The sequence below is a fragment of the Saprolegnia parasitica genome (assembly GCF_000151545.1).
Source record: "Saprolegnia parasitica CBS 223.65 unplaced genomic scaffold supercont2.19, whole genome shotgun sequence".
Classification (NCBI taxonomy): domain Eukaryota; phylum Oomycota; class Saprolegniomycetes; order Saprolegniales; family Saprolegniaceae; genus Saprolegnia; species Saprolegnia parasitica.
The window spans coordinates 130774-148973 of record NW_012156413.1 but is presented as its reverse complement, the minus strand read 5'-3'; the positions used below and the strand labels follow the sequence as shown (position 1 = coordinate 148973).

The 18200-nt window shown below is 60.8% G+C and overlaps 1 protein-coding gene across 1 annotated transcript in view; it reads right to left on the bottom strand.

Moving 5' to 3' along the window:
* Positions 1-18200, bottom strand: part of SPRG_19863 (hypothetical protein) — a gene marked incomplete at its 5' end in the record, with an annotated part of 30543 nt that overhangs the window by 3061 nt on the left and 9282 nt on the right. The window contains 18 exons of the mRNA XM_012344704.1: positions 44-76; positions 129-1272; positions 1318-1503; positions 1552-3714; positions 3760-5134; positions 5182-5338; positions 5389-5527; positions 5573-5672; positions 5720-7425; positions 7468-7705; positions 7764-8020; positions 8064-8214; positions 8262-8339; positions 8392-9158; positions 9191-11330; positions 11380-14051; positions 14123-14711; positions 14758-18180. Of these exons, the coding sequence (XP_012200094.1) occupies positions 44-76; positions 129-1272; positions 1318-1503; positions 1552-3714; positions 3760-5134; positions 5182-5338; positions 5389-5527; positions 5573-5672; positions 5720-7425; positions 7468-7705; positions 7764-8020; positions 8064-8214; positions 8262-8339; positions 8392-9158; positions 9191-11330; positions 11380-14051; positions 14123-14711; positions 14758-18180 (17318 nt within the window). The remainder of the gene's footprint in view (positions 1-43; positions 77-128; positions 1273-1317; positions 1504-1551; positions 3715-3759; positions 5135-5181; positions 5339-5388; positions 5528-5572; positions 5673-5719; positions 7426-7467; positions 7706-7763; positions 8021-8063; positions 8215-8261; positions 8340-8391; positions 9159-9190; positions 11331-11379; positions 14052-14122; positions 14712-14757; positions 18181-18200) is intronic.

The window sequence follows — 18200 nt, the reverse complement described above, 5'->3', positions numbered from 1 at the left end:
TGCATGCATCGATACCGCACTAAAACGTTCTTGTCTTGCGTACCTGTATTGGTTGTTGCGGCATCGATTGCAGCGCCTAGAGACAAGAACGACTGCATCAAGTCGCTGGAAATGCAACTGCAGCCTACATGTCACCGGCCAGGCTGTACCCAGCGGGGCACGGCAGAACGATCATGCTGATGGGACGCGTGCGCACGAGACTCGACGATGGCAGAACGCAGGACGTTTCGAGCAGATACGACGCGTTGCGCGCCGCTGCGACGACCGTCGCACCAGGAAACCACGCGACGCCCGAGACAGCGTTGACGCGGTACGCCGGATCGAACGTCACAATGTTGTCCGAGACGTTGGCAGCGGTCACGAAGCAGTACGTGTCGTTCTCCGTAAGCGACCGCTGACCATAGTAGTCTTGGACCTCGAGGCGTGGCCAGACCTCGGAAGGCGACGCCGCCGTCAGATTGGACGGCGCAGTGATCGACACCGTGTCGGGCACTTGGGTCAAACTCAGCGCGCTGGACGCATTCGACGGCCACCAGAGGACGTCGAATTGATTCGAGTCGGTAGCCACGTCGTACAATGTGTTGCCAACAATATTGCAGCTGTCGCACGCGTAGATTGGTGTTCCGACCCACCAAAAGACGCCGCCGCCGCTGAAGGCTTGGTTGGTTTCAATTCGCAGGCGCGCCAGCTGCTTGGCGGACGTGACCGTCATGTAAATACCACCCCCGCGGAACCCCGCCACGTTGCCACGGAGTGAGCTGTCGCTGATGTTGACCAACGCTGACGTCGTGAGACCGATGCCGGCGCCGTCGGACGCGCGGTTGCTCGTCAGATTGGCGCCCGACATTTGAACGGTCGCCGTGCCGAAGCACGCCAGTGCGCCGCCGAGGCCCGACGCGCGATTGGCGTGGAACGTCGTGCCAGTGGTGGTTAAAGACGCAAGAGACCCGGCGGCGATCGCGCCACCCGTGCTCCCCGAATTCTGGGCAAACACGCAGTTAGTCACGACCGCCGTGGCCTTGAGCATGAGAAGGAGACCACCGCCGTCGGCCGCCGCGTCGTTGCCCCGGAACGTCGACGCCGTTGCAAACACGATGGCGCTCCGATCGACAGCAACGCCGCCGCCTTCTGCCGCTTGATTTTGCAAAAACGCGCACTCGGTGGCGCGGCAGGTCGTGTCGGTCACATACACTGCGCCACCGAGTACCGCCGAGTTGTTCGCAAAGCTCGTTCCGATGTACTCGTTGACCGAGTCGCGCCCGGCAGCGACCCCTACACAATCGCGCTCGACGTGATTACAAAGAAGCTGGGTTGTACCGCCGCCATAGTGAAGCGCCTTGTTGTTGCGAAGGATCGAGTTTGTGAGCTTGAGCTGGTTGCTGCCAATGTCGACTAGGAACGCCGCGCCATCGTTCGTGACCGTGTTGTCGTGCACCGTCGTCGTTTCGACCGTCGCCGTCGACTTGCCCGTAACATAGATTGCACCGCCGTCGTAAATGGCACCTACAATCGTAGCATCAACCCGATGCAGCGAGTTTTATGGAAACGTACTGCAGTAGCCCACGTCCGAGTCGGTCAGCGTCAGGTTGGCTTGTGCCAAGTACACGGCGCCGCCAAACTGAAGCGCCTTGTGGTTCAAAACTGAGCTCGCCAAGATGGACACGACGGCTTGCGAGACAAACACTGCGCCGCCGTATGTAGCGCTCGCGTACAACAGCCGCGAACCCGAGTCCAAGGTCATGGACGACTGGCCGATCACGTAGACAAGGCCACCGCGGTTGGTGCCGTTGTTGACGCACGAGACACCAGCGACGCCGCTACCCGTGCCTGAAAACGTGCAGCTGGAGGCAACGCCTGACGACTGGGATGAGACGCTGAGTGCGCCGCCGTCAGTCGCCGCGTTGCATGCAAAGATTGAGCTGCGCAGCGTCAGCTGAGACGAGGCCACCGCTGTGATGGCACCGCCGTGACCGGCGGAAATACGATTGGACAGCAGCGTCGAGCTCGTTAGCGAGAGCGTACTGGCCTGAAGGTAGAGAGCGCCCCCCGACGTGCCAATATTTTGCGACACCTCGGACGACGCAATGTCGATTCGACCGCCGTCGAGGAACACGGCAGCACCTTGCATCGCCGTGTTGTGCGTTACGTGGCAGTTGGTGAGGGTGATTTGCAGCGGGGCCGCACCGTAAATGGCCCCGCCCGCCGTATCCGCCGCGTTGCCGTCAATATCGCAGCTGCTTAGAGCGACGGTGGCCCCGGTTGCAACAAAGATACCAGCACCTTGGTTGGCGCGGGCGTTTGTGACCTGCAGTGCGCTCATGACAACCGTGGCAGCATCGCCGCAATAGACATTGGCACCGCTCAGGCCTTGGATGGTGTTGGCGGTCACCTGCGACACGGTACCGCTGCCGACGACACGGCTGGCGCCAAAGAGCGCGATGCCACCACCAACGTCGACCGCTCGGTTGGTCGAGACCACAAGATTGCTGTGGGTGAGCACAGAGTTGTTGAGATGCAGTCCACCGCCTCGGTTGGCCGCGTTGCCCGACAAAGTGGTGTCGGTAATTTGCCAGGTGCCGTCAAGAAGACGGAGACCGCCGCCACCCGCCGTTGCAGTCGACGACGCAATTGTGCACTGTACGAGCGAGCCCGATGTGCCGACGGAGGAGACGCTGCCGCCAAAGGGCGCTTGCCCCGCTGAGAAAGCAATGTACATGAGCTGGCTCGGCCCCCCGATGAAAGCGTTTCCGCCTTCGACCGTCGCGGCGTTGGCATCGATGACGAGTTTGGTCGACGCCGACGCGCTTTGCCGGGTTAGTGTAGAGCTCTCGAGGTAGAGACCACCGCCTTTTGCCGCGACGCAGTTGCGAATGGAGGACGTTGTGTGGTAGACTATGGCACCCGAGAGCGCCAGCCCACCGCCGGTTCCCAGTGACGAGCACGCGTCGACGCGAACGTTCTCAAGACTTGTCATGCCTTGCAGAAACATGCCACCTCCCATCGTCGTTGCTGTGTTGCTTGCGACGGCAAGGTTGCTGACAAATGAAGTGCCGCTGCAACTGACACCACCGCCCCGGGTGGCGCGGTTGTTGACGACGGAGCTCGGGGTCGTGGCTGCCATGTCGGTCAGCGTCGCACTTGACACATCGATAGCGCCGCCCGTTGGCGCCGTGTTGTCGACGATTGAAACGTTGGTCATTTGAACCAAAACGGTCGACAGTGCGAGGCCGCCACCGCGACTCGTGGCCGAGCACTGGGACACGACCACGTTGGTGAGCAATTGGAGGGTGGTTGCGCTACTAGACGTGGCGAAAATACCGCCCCCTTGGGTCGCCGAGCAGCTGCGAACGCGCGTTGACACAAGCGATGACGCACCATTTAGGAAAACACCACCGCCGACACCGACGGCCGAGTCGAGTAGCACGGAAAGAGAGCCCGTGGCGCGACTGTCGAGGAGCGCGACGCCGCCACCGTTGCCTTGGGCCACGTTGTTGCTCGTGGTAACATTTTGGACCGAGCATGTGGATGCCTGTAGCGCCATCCCGCCGCCATTCGTGGCTGCAGTGTTGCTGTCAAGGAGCATGGACTGCAATTCAAAGGCAGAGTTGAGAGCATAAAGGCCCCCGCCCAGCCCCTGGCTGGAGCATTCTGCGATGAGAAGACCTCGCAGTGCACCGGTGCTGCCGCTGAGCGCGACGCCGCCGCCGCCAAGTCCTACATGGGTTCTTCAAGTACAAACACCAGGTACGAAATCTGTACCTGCCGAGCTGCCCTGGACCGTGGTTCCCGTAAACGATAGCGCCCCGCTCGACTCCGAGTAGATGCCGCCGCCAAAGCTGTTGGCGACATTGGATGCGAGCAGTGACGCAGTGTCGGTCACAAATGCATTCGTTTGGACAGTGACGCCGCCACCGTTGCCGAGTGCGAGATTGGCATCAACCAGGAGGTTGCTACTGGAGAGACCGACGCCTGCAACGCTAACACCGCCGCCTGTCTGTGCAGTGTTGTCGTGTAGCCGTATGTCTCCGGCGGTCGCGCCTTGCAGTGTCGCGGTGCCGACGATGGCAATGCCACCCCCGTAGTTTGCAGCCGTGTTGGCTTGTACGACAGCGTTGGCGCCCGTGACCGTCGTCGTGCTGCTGAGGTAGATACCTCCGCCATCCCCAGTCGCTGTATTGGCCGAGATAAGCGCGTCCGTAATGCGTAAAGTGCTTTGAAGCGCATAGATGCCTCCCCCGAGCAGGGCGCGGCAGCCCGTCACGTTAGACTGCTGAAGCACAAAGGTGCTGTGGTCTACGTAGACGCAGCCACCGTCGGTATTGACGCCGCCACTGAGCGAGCATGATCGGACTTGGAGAGTGCCTCGCACCATGCTCAGCTGGGCGCCTTGGAGCCCAACGCCTTGGATCGTGAGCTCCCCGCCTTGCTGCTGCCACGCACTGCCTTGGGCGCACGAGACCACGGTCGACGATACGCCAAAGAGCCCGCGCACCGTGAGATTCTGGTTCGAGAGCGCCCACATGCAGTTGTGCTGCGTTGTGTACGTGCCTGGGTACAGAAGCAGCGTTTTTGGCACCGTCGAATCGGCCGAAATGAGTCGCAGCGCTTGTTGAATGGACCGAACGGCTTTACTCGCCGTGCCCGACGCCGTCGCGTCCATGTACTCGCCCGTGCCGTGCGCGTCGTCTCCTTGTACAGGGTCCACGGCAATGACTTGGCCCGAAAGGTCCATGAGATTTGGGCACCGTGTCGAGACCACCGTGGCATCGCAAAGGATACGTTGACTGCAGTCTTCTCCCGTAAAGCCGATGCTGCACACGCAATTGCCCGACGCGCCCGCGCACAGACCGTTGCCGGCGCACGCGACGTTGCCGACGGACGGACACGACACGCGGCTGGCAACGATGGTCGTCGAGGCGTTGATAGCACGCGACGTGAACGAGAGTCCGGCGCGCGTGACAGTGGCATCCGAAGAGAGTGCGATTTGAAGCACCGCGTTGGGTTGCGACGATACCAGCGTGAGGCCGCCGGTCCGCGGGCACCCGCCGCGCCACAGCGTCTTCGGCTGGTTGAGCGAATTGAGCTCGGTCACAACAACACTGTCGTGGTCGCACTCGAGCGAGAAGAGCGAAAACTAATAGAGAGAATGAGTGCAACTCTATTTGAAAAAGTCGCACGTACATCGAGCACGGTGTGCTGGTTCACGCCGACGGGGCGTGCGAGCTGCCACGTCACATGCGCGTTGTTGGTGTACCCAGTCTGCACGATCGGCGTCGACGAGAGCGCGCAGCTGCTGTACAACGATGGTGACGCCAACGTCGTCACTGTAACGGGAAAGCTCCACGGACTCCACGTGATACCGTCGCCAGCAGCACTTGCAGCGCGTACGTATACGTTGTGCTCGTCGTCACGGCAGTGTCAACAAACGACTGTGCCCTGAGGTCGCGGAACACGGCTCCGTCACTGCGCTGCAACGCATACACGGCGGCCTGTGCCGTCCATACCAAGGTGACCGACAAACTTGAGACTAGCTAGAGATGAGCTGCCACTCGACGCTCCGCGCGGCACGTACCGCACAAGACACTTGGCGCGACTGGCATGTTTGGGAGCGCAACGGTTTCGACGAGCAGGTCGTCGGTCGTGTCACCGGCGACGATAAAGTTGATGGCTTGCTACATTTGTTCGTGAGAAGCAGCATTGAGGATCGAGAATGACGCACCACAGACACGGCGTACACGGTTGCTGATACAAGCCCCGAGATCGTGGCCGTCACGCTACTGGTCTCGTCTGCCGGCGCCGCGACCGAGAGGGCTGTCACAAAGACGCCGCCCGCTGCGACCGAAACGGTGTAGCCAGTGATGGCAAACCCCCCCGTGTCGACCGGTGGTAGCCACGAGAGCTCAAGCGTATCCGTTGTCCCACTCACAAGCGTTACTTGCTGCGGCACCGAGGGCGGCGTTGTCCCCGAGGTACTTGCTAGCGTCGAAGGACTCACCACCGAGGGCCCGATGTTGTTGATGGCTTGGACAGTGGCGGTATAGCGCGAGAGTCCGTCGAGACCACCGACAACGCACTGAAAAATGAGCCCCGTGCACGAGTACGTCGCGAATGTGTCGGTATTGACGACGCGAAGGTCGTAGCTTGTGATGGAGCTACCCCCCGTGTCGACGACTGCCGACCACCGAAATGCGATGGTGCCCCCCGTGACAGCAGCAATGGTCGGTGCGGACGGCGTACCGGGGGCGGTGGGGGGCGAGGTGGCCCCCGACTGCGAACTCGACCCTGGGCTAGCACCGCCCGCGCTCGACACCGTCACCACTTGGAAAACGTAGCTTGTTGACGGATTGAGGTTGCCTACCGTGACGCCACCCGTGGATCCCGTCAGGCGGCGACGACTTGACACGCTTGGTGTCGTCGTCGACGCACCGAGCGCGGCTTCGTATGCGGCGTGGGAAATGTTGGCCACGAGCACGTTGTTGGCGTACACGGCGTAGAAGATGTTGGCGAGCGCAACACCGCCCGTATCTTCTGGGGGCGAAAAGGCCAAGACGACAGCGCCACCCGTTTGCCCGACGACGACGGGGCTCGAGGGAGCGGCTGCTGGCGACGGCTTTCCTGTGATGAAGCTCGCGTACTCGCTAGCGGCCCCGGTGCCCATGATATTGATGGCGCTGACGCGGACGCTGTACGTAGTGTGCGCCAAGAGCCCCGTAATTGTTGCAAACAGCGCACTTGTCGTCGTCGTCGCCGCCACACCCTGCACGTAAACAACATAGCTCGTGACGGGGCGGCCGCCGTTGTCTACGGGGGGCGACCAGCCCACGGTGAGGGACCCTCCTGTGTGATTAAGGAACACGGGCGGATCGCACGGCCCCGGCGCTGAGAGCCCCGCTGTGACGAACGTCGCTTGAGTGACGTTTCGTGACGCACCAACGGGCGACATGACGGCAATGTGGAACAGGTATATCGTTTCGGGCTGAAGATTGAGGACCCAGTAGGCTGTGCCCGTAGTGTTGGCGACAAAGGACCACACAGGTGCTAGCGACGGTGCCATCGACAAGGTGTATGTGAGCGGCACGTCTGGTCCAACGCCCCGGTCGAACGGCGGCAACCATTCGAGGTAGATCGCACCGCCTGTGGTTTGAGGGCTCGTGAGCGACAGCACTGGCTGCGGCAGTGTCGACGAGTTGGCTCGCAGCAGCGTCGCTGCGCCGACGACGCCGAGACTCAACGCCTCGCACGACGACTTGAGCGTCATAGCAACCACCGATACGTTGTAGACTGCCGACGGCGTAAAGCCGGGTACAAGCACAATCTGGTCGATGTGCAGCGACGATGTCGGCGACATTGTCGTGGACACGATGCTAAAACCCGACACTTCCGTGTTGTTGACAAAGACACGGTAGCCCGTCACGGGCAAGCCACCTACGATCCTTTACATACGATCGTTTTAGGATAAGAGCCTACCCGTGTCACTCGGCGAGCGCAACTGCAGCTGAACGACGCTGCCCGACGCATAGTCGAGACGCAGTGGCGCTGGCGGCGGCCCTGGCAACGTCGCCGCCATGGTCGTCGTGGTAAAGAGCGCCGACGCTGTACCGCGCATCACCATTTGCTGTGCGTTGAGCGACGGCCCCGTGTACGTGGACGTCAGTTGAATCGAATTCACCAAATTTTGAATCAGCGATGGTTGCCACAAGGTGCCCTATGCATCGACAACCGCCGTGAACCTTATCGCACTATTCACAAGTATGACGGCGTACGGCCATCTCGATCGTGTAGACAGGTAGCAACTGGGGCGTGCTGGCGTTGGTTGTAATGGCGTCCGTGCCCATCGTGATCGACCCAAGAGCGGGTAGCACAACATCGCCCAGTGCATTGCGAGCGACGACGACAAACTGATACGTCGTGAGCTGGCTAAGCGGCGCGATGACCGCGGTCGGCGCTGTCGTCTTCGTGTACAGAGCCAGCCCAGTGTCCGACGCCATGTAGACGGTGTACCCGGTAATATTGACCCCCCCTAAAACGCTTCAAGATAATGGAACCGAGGTGCTCCAGCGTACCGGTATCGAGCGGTGGCAGCCAACGCAAGGTGATGGCACCGCCCGTTTGCACGGGCGATGTCACGAGTCGTGGCGCACCGGGCAAGGAGGCTGCCGTTGTGGACACGGTAAAGTTCGACGTGATGTTGCTGTAGCCCACGGTGTTGGCCACCTAGAAAACATTCAGTCGCGTTTGTCTTGCACGTTTATGTAATAGACCTGAACTTGAACGACGTAGGCGCTCTGACACTGTGACAAGTACACAAGGTATGTTGGCGAGACCTGTGTGGCTTGCGCCTACGCCAAAGCATTGTCGTTGCATCCACACAGATGCGGAAGACCGTCGTACGATGAATTCATTGCGGCTAGGGCTGTAAAGGAGCACTGTAATGTTGCTGATTGGAACGCCACCCGTGTCGAGTGGCATCGAGATTTGCAGTTGGGCGTACCCGCCGCTGGCAGCGGTTTGGTTGATTTCAACAATGGGGCCCGGCAGCGACCGCTGGCTGGTGGATGCCGTCGCATTGGCCTCGGGCCCGACGCCGACGACGTTGACAGCAGCGATGCCAACCGTGTAAACTGTGAGTTCAGTGAGGTTGCCAACGAGTGCCGTTGTCGCGTTCGTCGAAGTCGATAGCACAGAGTGCAGTCCCGACGCCGAAACGACGCGCAGAGTATAATGGGACACGGTGACGCCGATGCCACCGAGGTAGACAGGCGACGCCCACGTGAGGTTCAAGAGGCCGCCGGTGGCTTCGTAGGCCACAGACGCGACCGAGACTGCGCTCGGCACCATCGGCGTCCAGTCGTTGAAGATCGTGATGCATGTCGTCGCGTTGCCCGTTGCGTTCATGTAGCCGCCGCCCGATATTTTTTGGAGTCCGATACAAAAGAAGTGGCGGGGAAACACGGGGCGCTGGTTGTTGACGATCGAGACCGACAGCGATGCCGTTGTCGCTCCGTTGGCAAACGAAATAAGCTGGTTGGGTAGAATCTGATACTCGAGACCTGTCACCGACGTCCCGTTCACGCTGCCAGACACGTCCAACGGGGCCCAGACCACCGCTGTCGACACCCCGATATGGCGAACGATGGGCACGGACACGATGCCGGCATCTTCACGGACCAGGAGCGTCGCGGACGCAAACGAAAGACGCCGGCGTTGACTTCACAGTCTACGGTGACGGTCACCGAGGTGGCCAACGGGTCGACACCGTTCGTATCGCCGTCGCCACTCAGCGTCACCAGAATCGATTGGTTGGGTACATAGACGCTGCTGGCTGGAATCGTAATCGGAACCGACAACGACGTCGCCAAGTCGGCCATTGTCACCTGCCCTGGGCACGACGGCGAGATTCCGACACCGACGCATGTGACGGAGAGTACGAGCGCATCCGAAGACCCGTTCGTGCGCACCAAAGGCAAATGGAACGTACCAATCGAGGAGAGCACCGAAACGTTGGTTATCGCCCAGCCACCGACGCCCTTGGCGAGTGGCACGGTGGTCACGGCGAGTGGCGCTGTCGTTGCACTTGTGCCCGCGTTATTGTAAGCTCGAAGCGTCACTTCGTACGCCGTAGCGTCTTGAAGGTTCCCGATGGTCACACTCGTCACCGTGCTCGTGGCGACAGCAACACCAAGTGACGTATTGTTGACCGTCTCAAAAACTACCACTTCGTACAGCAGCTCCTGAAGCCGCCCGCCCGAGTTGCGCGGCAGTATCCAGCTGAGCGTGAAGCTCGTCGTGTTCACAGCGACCACCGACGCGTTACGCGGCTCCGAGGGCGCAACGACGGGACCGGTTGTAAAGTGCAGAGGAGCGCTCAGCGAACTCTCGCCGACGCCCGTGACGGCAGTCGTTTGGAAAACATACGCCGTGTCCGCTACGAGGTTGATCAATGTCCACTGAAGCAAAGTCGCGGCAGTCGTGTTCCCGAGCAGCTGCCCATCATTGTAGATTTTCATAGCAAGAATCGGGAGACCGCCGGTTTGACTTGGTGCCACGGCTTGGAGCGTCGCCACGCTGCCCGAATGCTCGAGGACGATCGGTGTCGGTGGCACCTGCGGTAGCGTTGCATCGCTGGTCATCACATTGAGGCTCGTAGGTGCGCTGGCACCGACGGTGTTGTTGTTGAAGATGACAATCTCGTACGCTGTGCGCTGGTCCAGCGCCACAAAGAGACAAGGAGGATTCCGTGCCACGAGCTGTTGAAGTAGCGAGCTCTCGTTGGTGTACAGTTGACATACAGTGGACATGTCGACGATACCTCCGGTCGACATCGGCGCCCCCCAGGTCACAGAAATGCTCCCACCCGCGACAGACATTGTGATGGCCGTTGGCGTCGATGGTGCCGTGGCTGGGCCCGTTGTCGCGAAAAACGCAGACGTTATAGCCCCAGGTAGTCGGCCGTTCAAAGCTTGGATGGCATACCGGTACGTCGTATTGGCTAAAAGGCCGCTGCGGTCAACGAATGTCGGTGTCGGGCCCGTCGATGCGACGAGAGCGTCGTCGCGATACACGGTGTAGCCGACGATGGCAGCGCCGCCAGAGTCAAGCGGCGCAAGCCACGCCAGGGAGAGCATATCCGCACCAACCACAAGTGTCGACATGTTGAGCGAAGGACTCGGCGCCGAGACGACGCGCGTCGTGGCTGTCAGCGTACTGCTGGGCGGTGACTGCCCGACACTGTTGACTGCCGTGATTGTAAAATGGAAAATCGTTTGAGACGAGAGCCCATAGACACTGCAGTCAACGGTCGGCGATGTGCAAACAAGATCGTTCGTCGAGTTAAAGACCCGGTAGATGGACACAGCGGCACCGCCAATGTCCAACGGTGGTCTCCAGCTCAACGAGAGCATGCCGCCCGTCGCGGTTACGAGCGACGGCGACAACGGCGCCGACGGCAAGGTAGCCACATCTGTGCGCGCCACAATGCGACTGCTTTCTTGAATCAGCGCCGGGTTCAAGCAGTGACTCAGCAGCGTCACAGCCACAACCGAAAAGGCGTATGTCGTATTGGACGCAAGACCGTAGATCGTCGTCTCGAGCGCAAGACTCGAGTCGTTCTCGTACACGACGGTCGGTGCATTTGTGACGAGATCAATCATACTGTAGAGCCGCACAAAGTACCCCGTGATGGCGGTGCCACCCGTGTCGAGCGGCGGCGACCAGCGCAGAGCAACGGCGCCCCCCGTGGGAGGTGCGGCAACTGCGAGTGCCAACGGTCCCGACGGTGCCGTCACCGCTGGCGTCGAAACAAAGACTGTGCTTGAGGATGCGCTCATTCCCTACAATGGTGACGGTCAAGAACAGACTCTTTCCTATCGGGACGCGTACCGCAGCGTTGACAACTCTGCTCTGAAACCCATATGTCGTGGCCGCGGCCAATCCGTACACCGTTGCAGTCGACGAGGATCCATTGTAGACTTGCGTGTACAAGTTGGGGAGTGCCACGCTGTTCCCATACAGGGCATAGAGTGTGAGTGGCAAGCCCCCCGTGTCAACGGGGCTCGTCATGGACACCGTTATCGTACCCCCCGTCGTAGAAACAAGCACAGGTGGCGACGGCGTTGCGGGCGCATTTCCCGTCACAGTCGTGCAGGTGATGCTCACGGCGTCACCGACGATGTTGAAGCTGTTGACGGCCGCGATTGCCAGCGTATACTTTGTGAGCTGCACAAGGCCCGACCACGTGAATGAGGTGCTGACGTACATCTGCGCAAGGGACGAATTCGTCGACTGCACGTTCAAAATGCTGTATCCCAAGATGGGCGACCCACCGGCGTCGAGCGGTGGAGCCCACGTGACCGTGATGCTACCACCGGTTTGACTCGCGCAGAGAACGTTGAGTGGGCGGCTTGGCGGTGTTGCTGCCGTTGTCTGGACGTACACAGTTTCACTTGGAGCACCGACGTAAACGCTGGTTCCCGACGCCACCGCAACCGAGTAGTTTCCGTTGGCAACGAGACCACTCAAGACGGCAGTGGGCAGCGAGACATTCACAGACGTCGTGTTGATGCCTGGTCCGGACAGCACAACAAGGTAGCTTGCCACGAAAAGATTGTAGCCGCCTGTGTACTGTGGTGGCACCCAAGCAAGACGCAGAGAGCCGCCGGTAGCGCTGACGAGTTGCAATTGCGTTGGCGATGCCGGTGGGGACACGACGTTCCGACCGAGAATCAGCACCGACGTTGTCATTGGCGTTGGTGCTGCAACGGCACACACGCTCGCGCCATCGACGAGGGCCAACCCGATCGTAAAGCTCAGCGGTGGGTCGTGGTACGTTTGGTCATTGAGCAGCCAGACAGTCGCTACGGTCGTCGTTTCGTTGACCGGGAACGAGACAAACGCCGGAAGTGACGCGATCTGAACACCGAGTTGCGCTGTCGACGTGGCGTGCACGAGAAACAAACTCACGTTCACGTCCGTGTACTTGCCAAGGGTGCGTACAAGCGGCACAGCCACGGGTGTCGTCGTGGGCGCCAGCGTTGCAACGGTCTGCGACGATTGCTGAAACGCAACGATACCGCCGTCGACGTCATCGTTGATGACGATTTCCATCGACGCGGCTTCCCCCACGTCGACCCCATCCGTTTGCACGAGCGTAATGTTGAAGCGACGTCCGCTCGTTTGACACGCAATGTCGTCTCGGAGCTGGATGGTAATGCTGGTGTTTGCAGCGTCGGCAGCGAACATGGCGTTGCCCGACGCCGCGATGTAGTCGCGCCCAGCGACCGCCGATGCATCCGTCGTGTAGTAGCCAACGAACGACGCGACGCCGGTGGCATTCCGTGTCGCAATCACGGTGACAAAGGCGTCGCTCTCCAGGACGGTAGTAGTAGTCGACGCCATCGATGCCGTGCCGGCGGCGCCGACGGTCGTCGTCGCAGTGGTATTTGCCATGATACTTGTGCCTCCTGCCGTTGCGACTTGGATTTGGATCGTGTACGTTGTGAGCGGATGTAGCGACGAGAGCACGATGGTCGGGCGTTGGCTGGTCACGACGCTCGAGGCATTGGCTTCGTTATACTGCACCATAAACGTCATGTCGCTCGGGCGCGCACCGCCAGTCACGCTTGGGTAGGCCCACGATACCGTCAGCGTTGTACCCGTAGCCGCGACAACTGCAATATTGTTGACGGGACCAGGGGCGGTCATCGACGCCGTCGTCGCCAAAAGGGGCGACCCGAGGGGAGAGCTTCCGATGGCGTTCACGGCGGCCAATTCGACGGCATAAAGCGTCGCGGCAAAGAGACCTGGGAGCACCGTTGCGTTGGGTGCCGCCGCCGACACGGTCGCCACCAACGAGCCATTGACAAACACTCGATAGGCATCGAGCGGGGTTCCACCAAAGTCGTACGCACTGGTGAGCGCGCTGACGTTGACAACAAGCGCTGTCGAGTTGGCACTCGCGAGCAGCGGACTGGCAGGGGCACTCGGGGTCGTCGCCGCAGCCGTCGAGGCGGCACTACCGACGGGCAGACTCGACCCGGCAGCGTTGGTAACCACAGTCGAAATTTCGTACAAAGTTTGTGCCGTCAGGCCTGAGATAGCGGTCGTCGACACCGCGCTTCTGGTTTCGTTCCAAACAAGGACCCGTGACGACGACGACGTATTTGCTGAAGCGAGATACTGGTACGCAACGACTGTCATCGATGTCAGGGGGGTGCCCCCCGAGTCAGTCGGAAGATCGTACGCAAGGACGAGGGAGCCACCGAGTGCTGTGATGTTTCGGACGATGACAGACGCTGGCGGCGTTCGCGCAGCGGTTTGAACCGTCACGGGCGCCGAAAACGATCCCGTAAACACCAGGTTGGACGCGGCCACGGAATACGCATACACGGTCGAGGCAGTGACATTGACCGTGTCGACGTACGTCGTTGAAAGCACGTTCGCGGCGACTTGCGAGCCGTTGCGAAGGATGGTATAATACAACGGCGTGGCGCCACCCGTATCCGCCGGCGGGCTCCACGCGAGCGCCACCTTGCCGCCAGACGTCGTCGCATTGGCTAGAAGAGCCGTCGCGGTGCCCGGCTCCGACACGGCGGATGTCGTCACGACGAAAATCGAGCTTTTTCACTCCACCCAATGTCGTTGAGCCCGCGCGCTTGGAAGCGGTAGGTACTCAGTGCGCTGCAGTCGTACACGACAAAGCTTGTCGCGTTGCCTTCAAAGAGCAGAGTTGCCATATCGACGTTGTACAAGGCGTAGGCAGAAATGTCAGCAGACGCAACGACCGGCGTCCAGTCGAGGGTGATGGCGCCGCCCGTGACACCCGCAAGCTTGAGCGTCGGCGGGGCCGGCGGCGTCCGTTTCATAGTGCTGTGGAGGAGCGATGCGCCGATACTGGCTGCTGCGCCCGCGCAGAACGACTGCGTGTTGTACGCCACGAGCGAAAAGTTGTACGTTGTGTTTGGGCTCAGTGTCGTCAGTGTGGTTGTCGTTGCTGGGTTGGACACTTGCGAGTAGACCATGTCGCATGTGCCGTTGGCAACGCAAGCTTGAATCGTGTAGCCGACGATACGCACACCGCCAGTGTCGGCGGGTGGTGCCCACAACAGGGTCAATGCGCCCAGAGCTTCTTGGACAACAGTGGGGGGCAGCAGACCCGCTGGCGAGGACGCTGTCCCCGTCATAAAAGTAAACTGCGTCCCGTTCGCACACGGACCCTACACCAGCAAATGTCAATCCACGTCCAGATGCTCGATTGCATACCAAGTCATTCTCGACAAAGACCATCGCAGCGTACATTGTCGTCGGCGACAGGCCGTAGATGGCGCACGTGGCGCTGGTCGAGGCGCTGCATGCAAGCCCAAAATCCGAGACGACACGAAAGGTCGTCACTGGTGCGCCTCCATCGTAGCTTGAGCTGTTGTAGCGAAACGTGACGGCCCCACCAGTGACAGCTACCACGTTTGGGGGTACCGGGGCATCAGGTGGCGTGGGCGCGGTCGTCAGCACCGTCAAAAGCGCAGGAGTCCCCTCGAGACCTGCCGTGTTTGTGGCCGTGACGTAAAGCTCGTGTGCAGAGCTGGGAAGCAAGTTGGCCACGAGGGTCGTCAAGGTCGCTGTCGCCGCTACCTGCGCGACGAGCGTCGTCGACGCGGCAGCAACGTGCTGCTGCCATACGCGATAGAACGCAATATGCACCCCGCCCGTGTCGCTTGGTGGCGCCCAGTAAATGACAGCTTGCGTCGCAAAGACGGCAGAAACACCGACGCTCGTCGGCGCACTGGGCGCCGTGGGCACGGTTGTCTGCACGACCATGGGTGCCGTAGCGGCGCTCTGCCCAAACGCATTCACAGTGGCAACACTGACGTTGTAGCTTGTGAGCGACGCGAGCTGCGAGATGTTGACGAGCGTTGCCGATGTCACGATCGTGGCCCTGCCCGCCACAAACACCTGGTAGCTCAAGGCCGACGCCAAGACGTCGACGCCGCCCTTGAACGCCGGCGGCGTCCACGCAACGTAGAGCGTACTGCCGGTGGCCATCGATGCGTGGAGTTGCGTCGGGGGATCCGGCCACGTAAGGCGCGTGTCGTACACGGTGACGACGCAGGTCGACGGTGCTACAATCCAACCATAGTTGGTCACGGCAGCAATATTGATCGTCACGTTTTGAGGCGGTGTCGGCGTCGGCGGTATCATCAGTGCCATGGACGCCGTCGCCGAGGTCACGCCGTCGGCAAACGCAAGGGTCGTGTTGAAGAGTCCTTGCGCCACAACGGTCGACGACAACGACGTGAGCGTGACGACGACGTTGCCGTTGGTGGCAAACAGCCGGCGGACGGTCAGTTGGACACTCGAGACATTGACGAACGTCGTGAGCCACGTGCTTTCAAAGGCGAAATGACCCGCCACGCCATTGTCGAGCACCGCCAGGTCGAGAGGCATCGAGGCGTTCCAGATTCCACCGTTGGTCGTCGATTGAATCGACGCTGTGACCGAGTATGGTGCCGCGTACGTTGTTGTCGGCAGCACTTGCACTCTCAAGGTGCTCGCATTGCTACCGGATGGAAACGAGAGGGTCACCCCCGACGTCTGGCATGGTTGCTGCGTGAACCCCAAGACGCCATCCTGGGCGGACATCAGGTTGTCCACATACGTCTTTGGCCAGCAAGTTGACGTCGACGCCTCGTAGCGATACCCAAAACACTGCGGGTTCGTGCGGCAGAGTACGCGGCACTGGTCGAGCGTCACGCCTGCTTCCGGGCCAATGTCGCCGCCTTCAGCATTCGTGTTGGCAATCTCGCGGACGCAGATGTTGGAGAGAATCCCGCCCGTCACCTCCGGCACTGCGAGCGTGTTGAGCCCGATCGACTTGAGATAGCATCCGTTTGTCATCGTATTGAACGCGTACGCGCCACAGCCGCTGTACCCCTGGCACTGGGCACAGCAGTCGTTCGCCGACGACGCCGTCGTGCTCGTGAGGTCGTTGCCAAGAAAGTCGGTGCCCGGATACTGCTGACTGCACGGCGTCGCGGGCGGGGCGCACACAAGTGTCGACGCGTTACACATGTAGGTCATATTGTTGCTTGCTTGGAGGAGCACCGATGCCGACACTGGTAGCACCGTCTGCCCGCGTCGGTTCAGCGTCAGCGTCGTCGATGTGTTTTGTCCCGCGGGGCCGGCAGGAGCCCACTGCAAGGTACCGCCGTCGCGCGTCACGTTCATATGCAAGACGCTCGGGGCGCCGAGCGATGCGCCGTTGGTGGGCGCGCTTAGCGTCAATGCGAGGTCATAGGGATTCGCCACGTGGACGTCGTTGGGAATCGCAAACGAGAGTGTCTTGACGCTCTCGCCGTCTTCAAAAGCCAGCGCGAGCGTTTGCGACGCCTGGCAGATCGGGGCCACAACGATCGTCACACAGTCGGCGTTGGTCGTCTTCTCCGTCAGCTCGCTCTTGAAGTAGCACGTCTGCGTCGAAAGGATATAGCTAAAACCGATGCAGTCGGGCATGGCTTTGCACGCGGCCACGCAATCCGGTAGTGACAGCACCTCATACGACAGAAACGGGTCCACAAAGTCGACGCCAAAGTAATATGTTGGACAGTTGGGCGTGATGATGCCGGCCGTGACACCGACGACGGTTTGCGGGTTGAGGCCGAACGACTTGAGGTAGCACTGACCAGCGTTGAGCGCATAGGCGGTGCACCCCGCGTACGCTTGGCACTTGGCACAACAGTCGGCGACGGACGGCGACGCCATGTACGCCAAGTCGTTGCCGACCAGATCCGTGTCGGGGTACACTTGGCTGCAAGGACTCGGCGGTTTACAGAGCCCCGTCGAAGGGTCGCAGATGTACGTGTTGTTGACGTTGTTTGTAATATGGAGCGAAACATTGATGGGCCCCGTGACGCCCCCCGACCGGAGCAGACTCACCGGCGTCATCACACCTTGGTTGGCTTGGATGGTCGACGCGTTCCAGGCCAGCACGCCCGGTTGCTGCGGCAGCGTCGCGAAAGTGGCTGTCGTGGCGAGGCTCACACCGCCAATACCGATAGCAGACGCGGATGCAGTATACGCCGTGTCGAACGAGACGTTGGATACGGTGACGCGAAGACAGGACCCCGAGACCGTGAAGGCGTCCGAGTTGTCGTTGAGAAGCGTCGACTGGAGCACGAATTCGGTCGCCGTGCCCACGACCAACTCATAGCCAACCAAGTTGGACCCGCCGAGGTAATCTGGCGCTTTGACGCACAGAAGCAACTCGCGGTCCGAGGCCGAGACAAGTGACATGTCTGGTGGGGCTGGAATGCCCGACATTGTTGCAAAAGGCAGCGTCACCCACGGGCTCGAACCATAGACCGTCGTCGTGCGCACTTGGAACGCATACGTGGTGTTGACAGACAACGATGCGAGACTCGTGGGCGTCGTCTCGGTGCAAGGAACCGAAGCCGACGTGTTTGTTTCGCTTTCGACGAGAGCGCAGTCGAATAAGAACGCGGCTGCACCGCCGACGTTACACGGGGCGTTGAGCTGGACGCTGGCCGACGTTGCGTTGCGGAAGGCGACAACGGCGGTCGGCGCACCCGGCGGCCCGACTTGCGTCAAGACAAACATCGAAGCCGCGATGGGCGACGCACCGAGGGCCGTGAGCGCTTGCACATAGCACGTGTGCGTCACGTTGACCACGAGCTGTTGACACCACGTATATG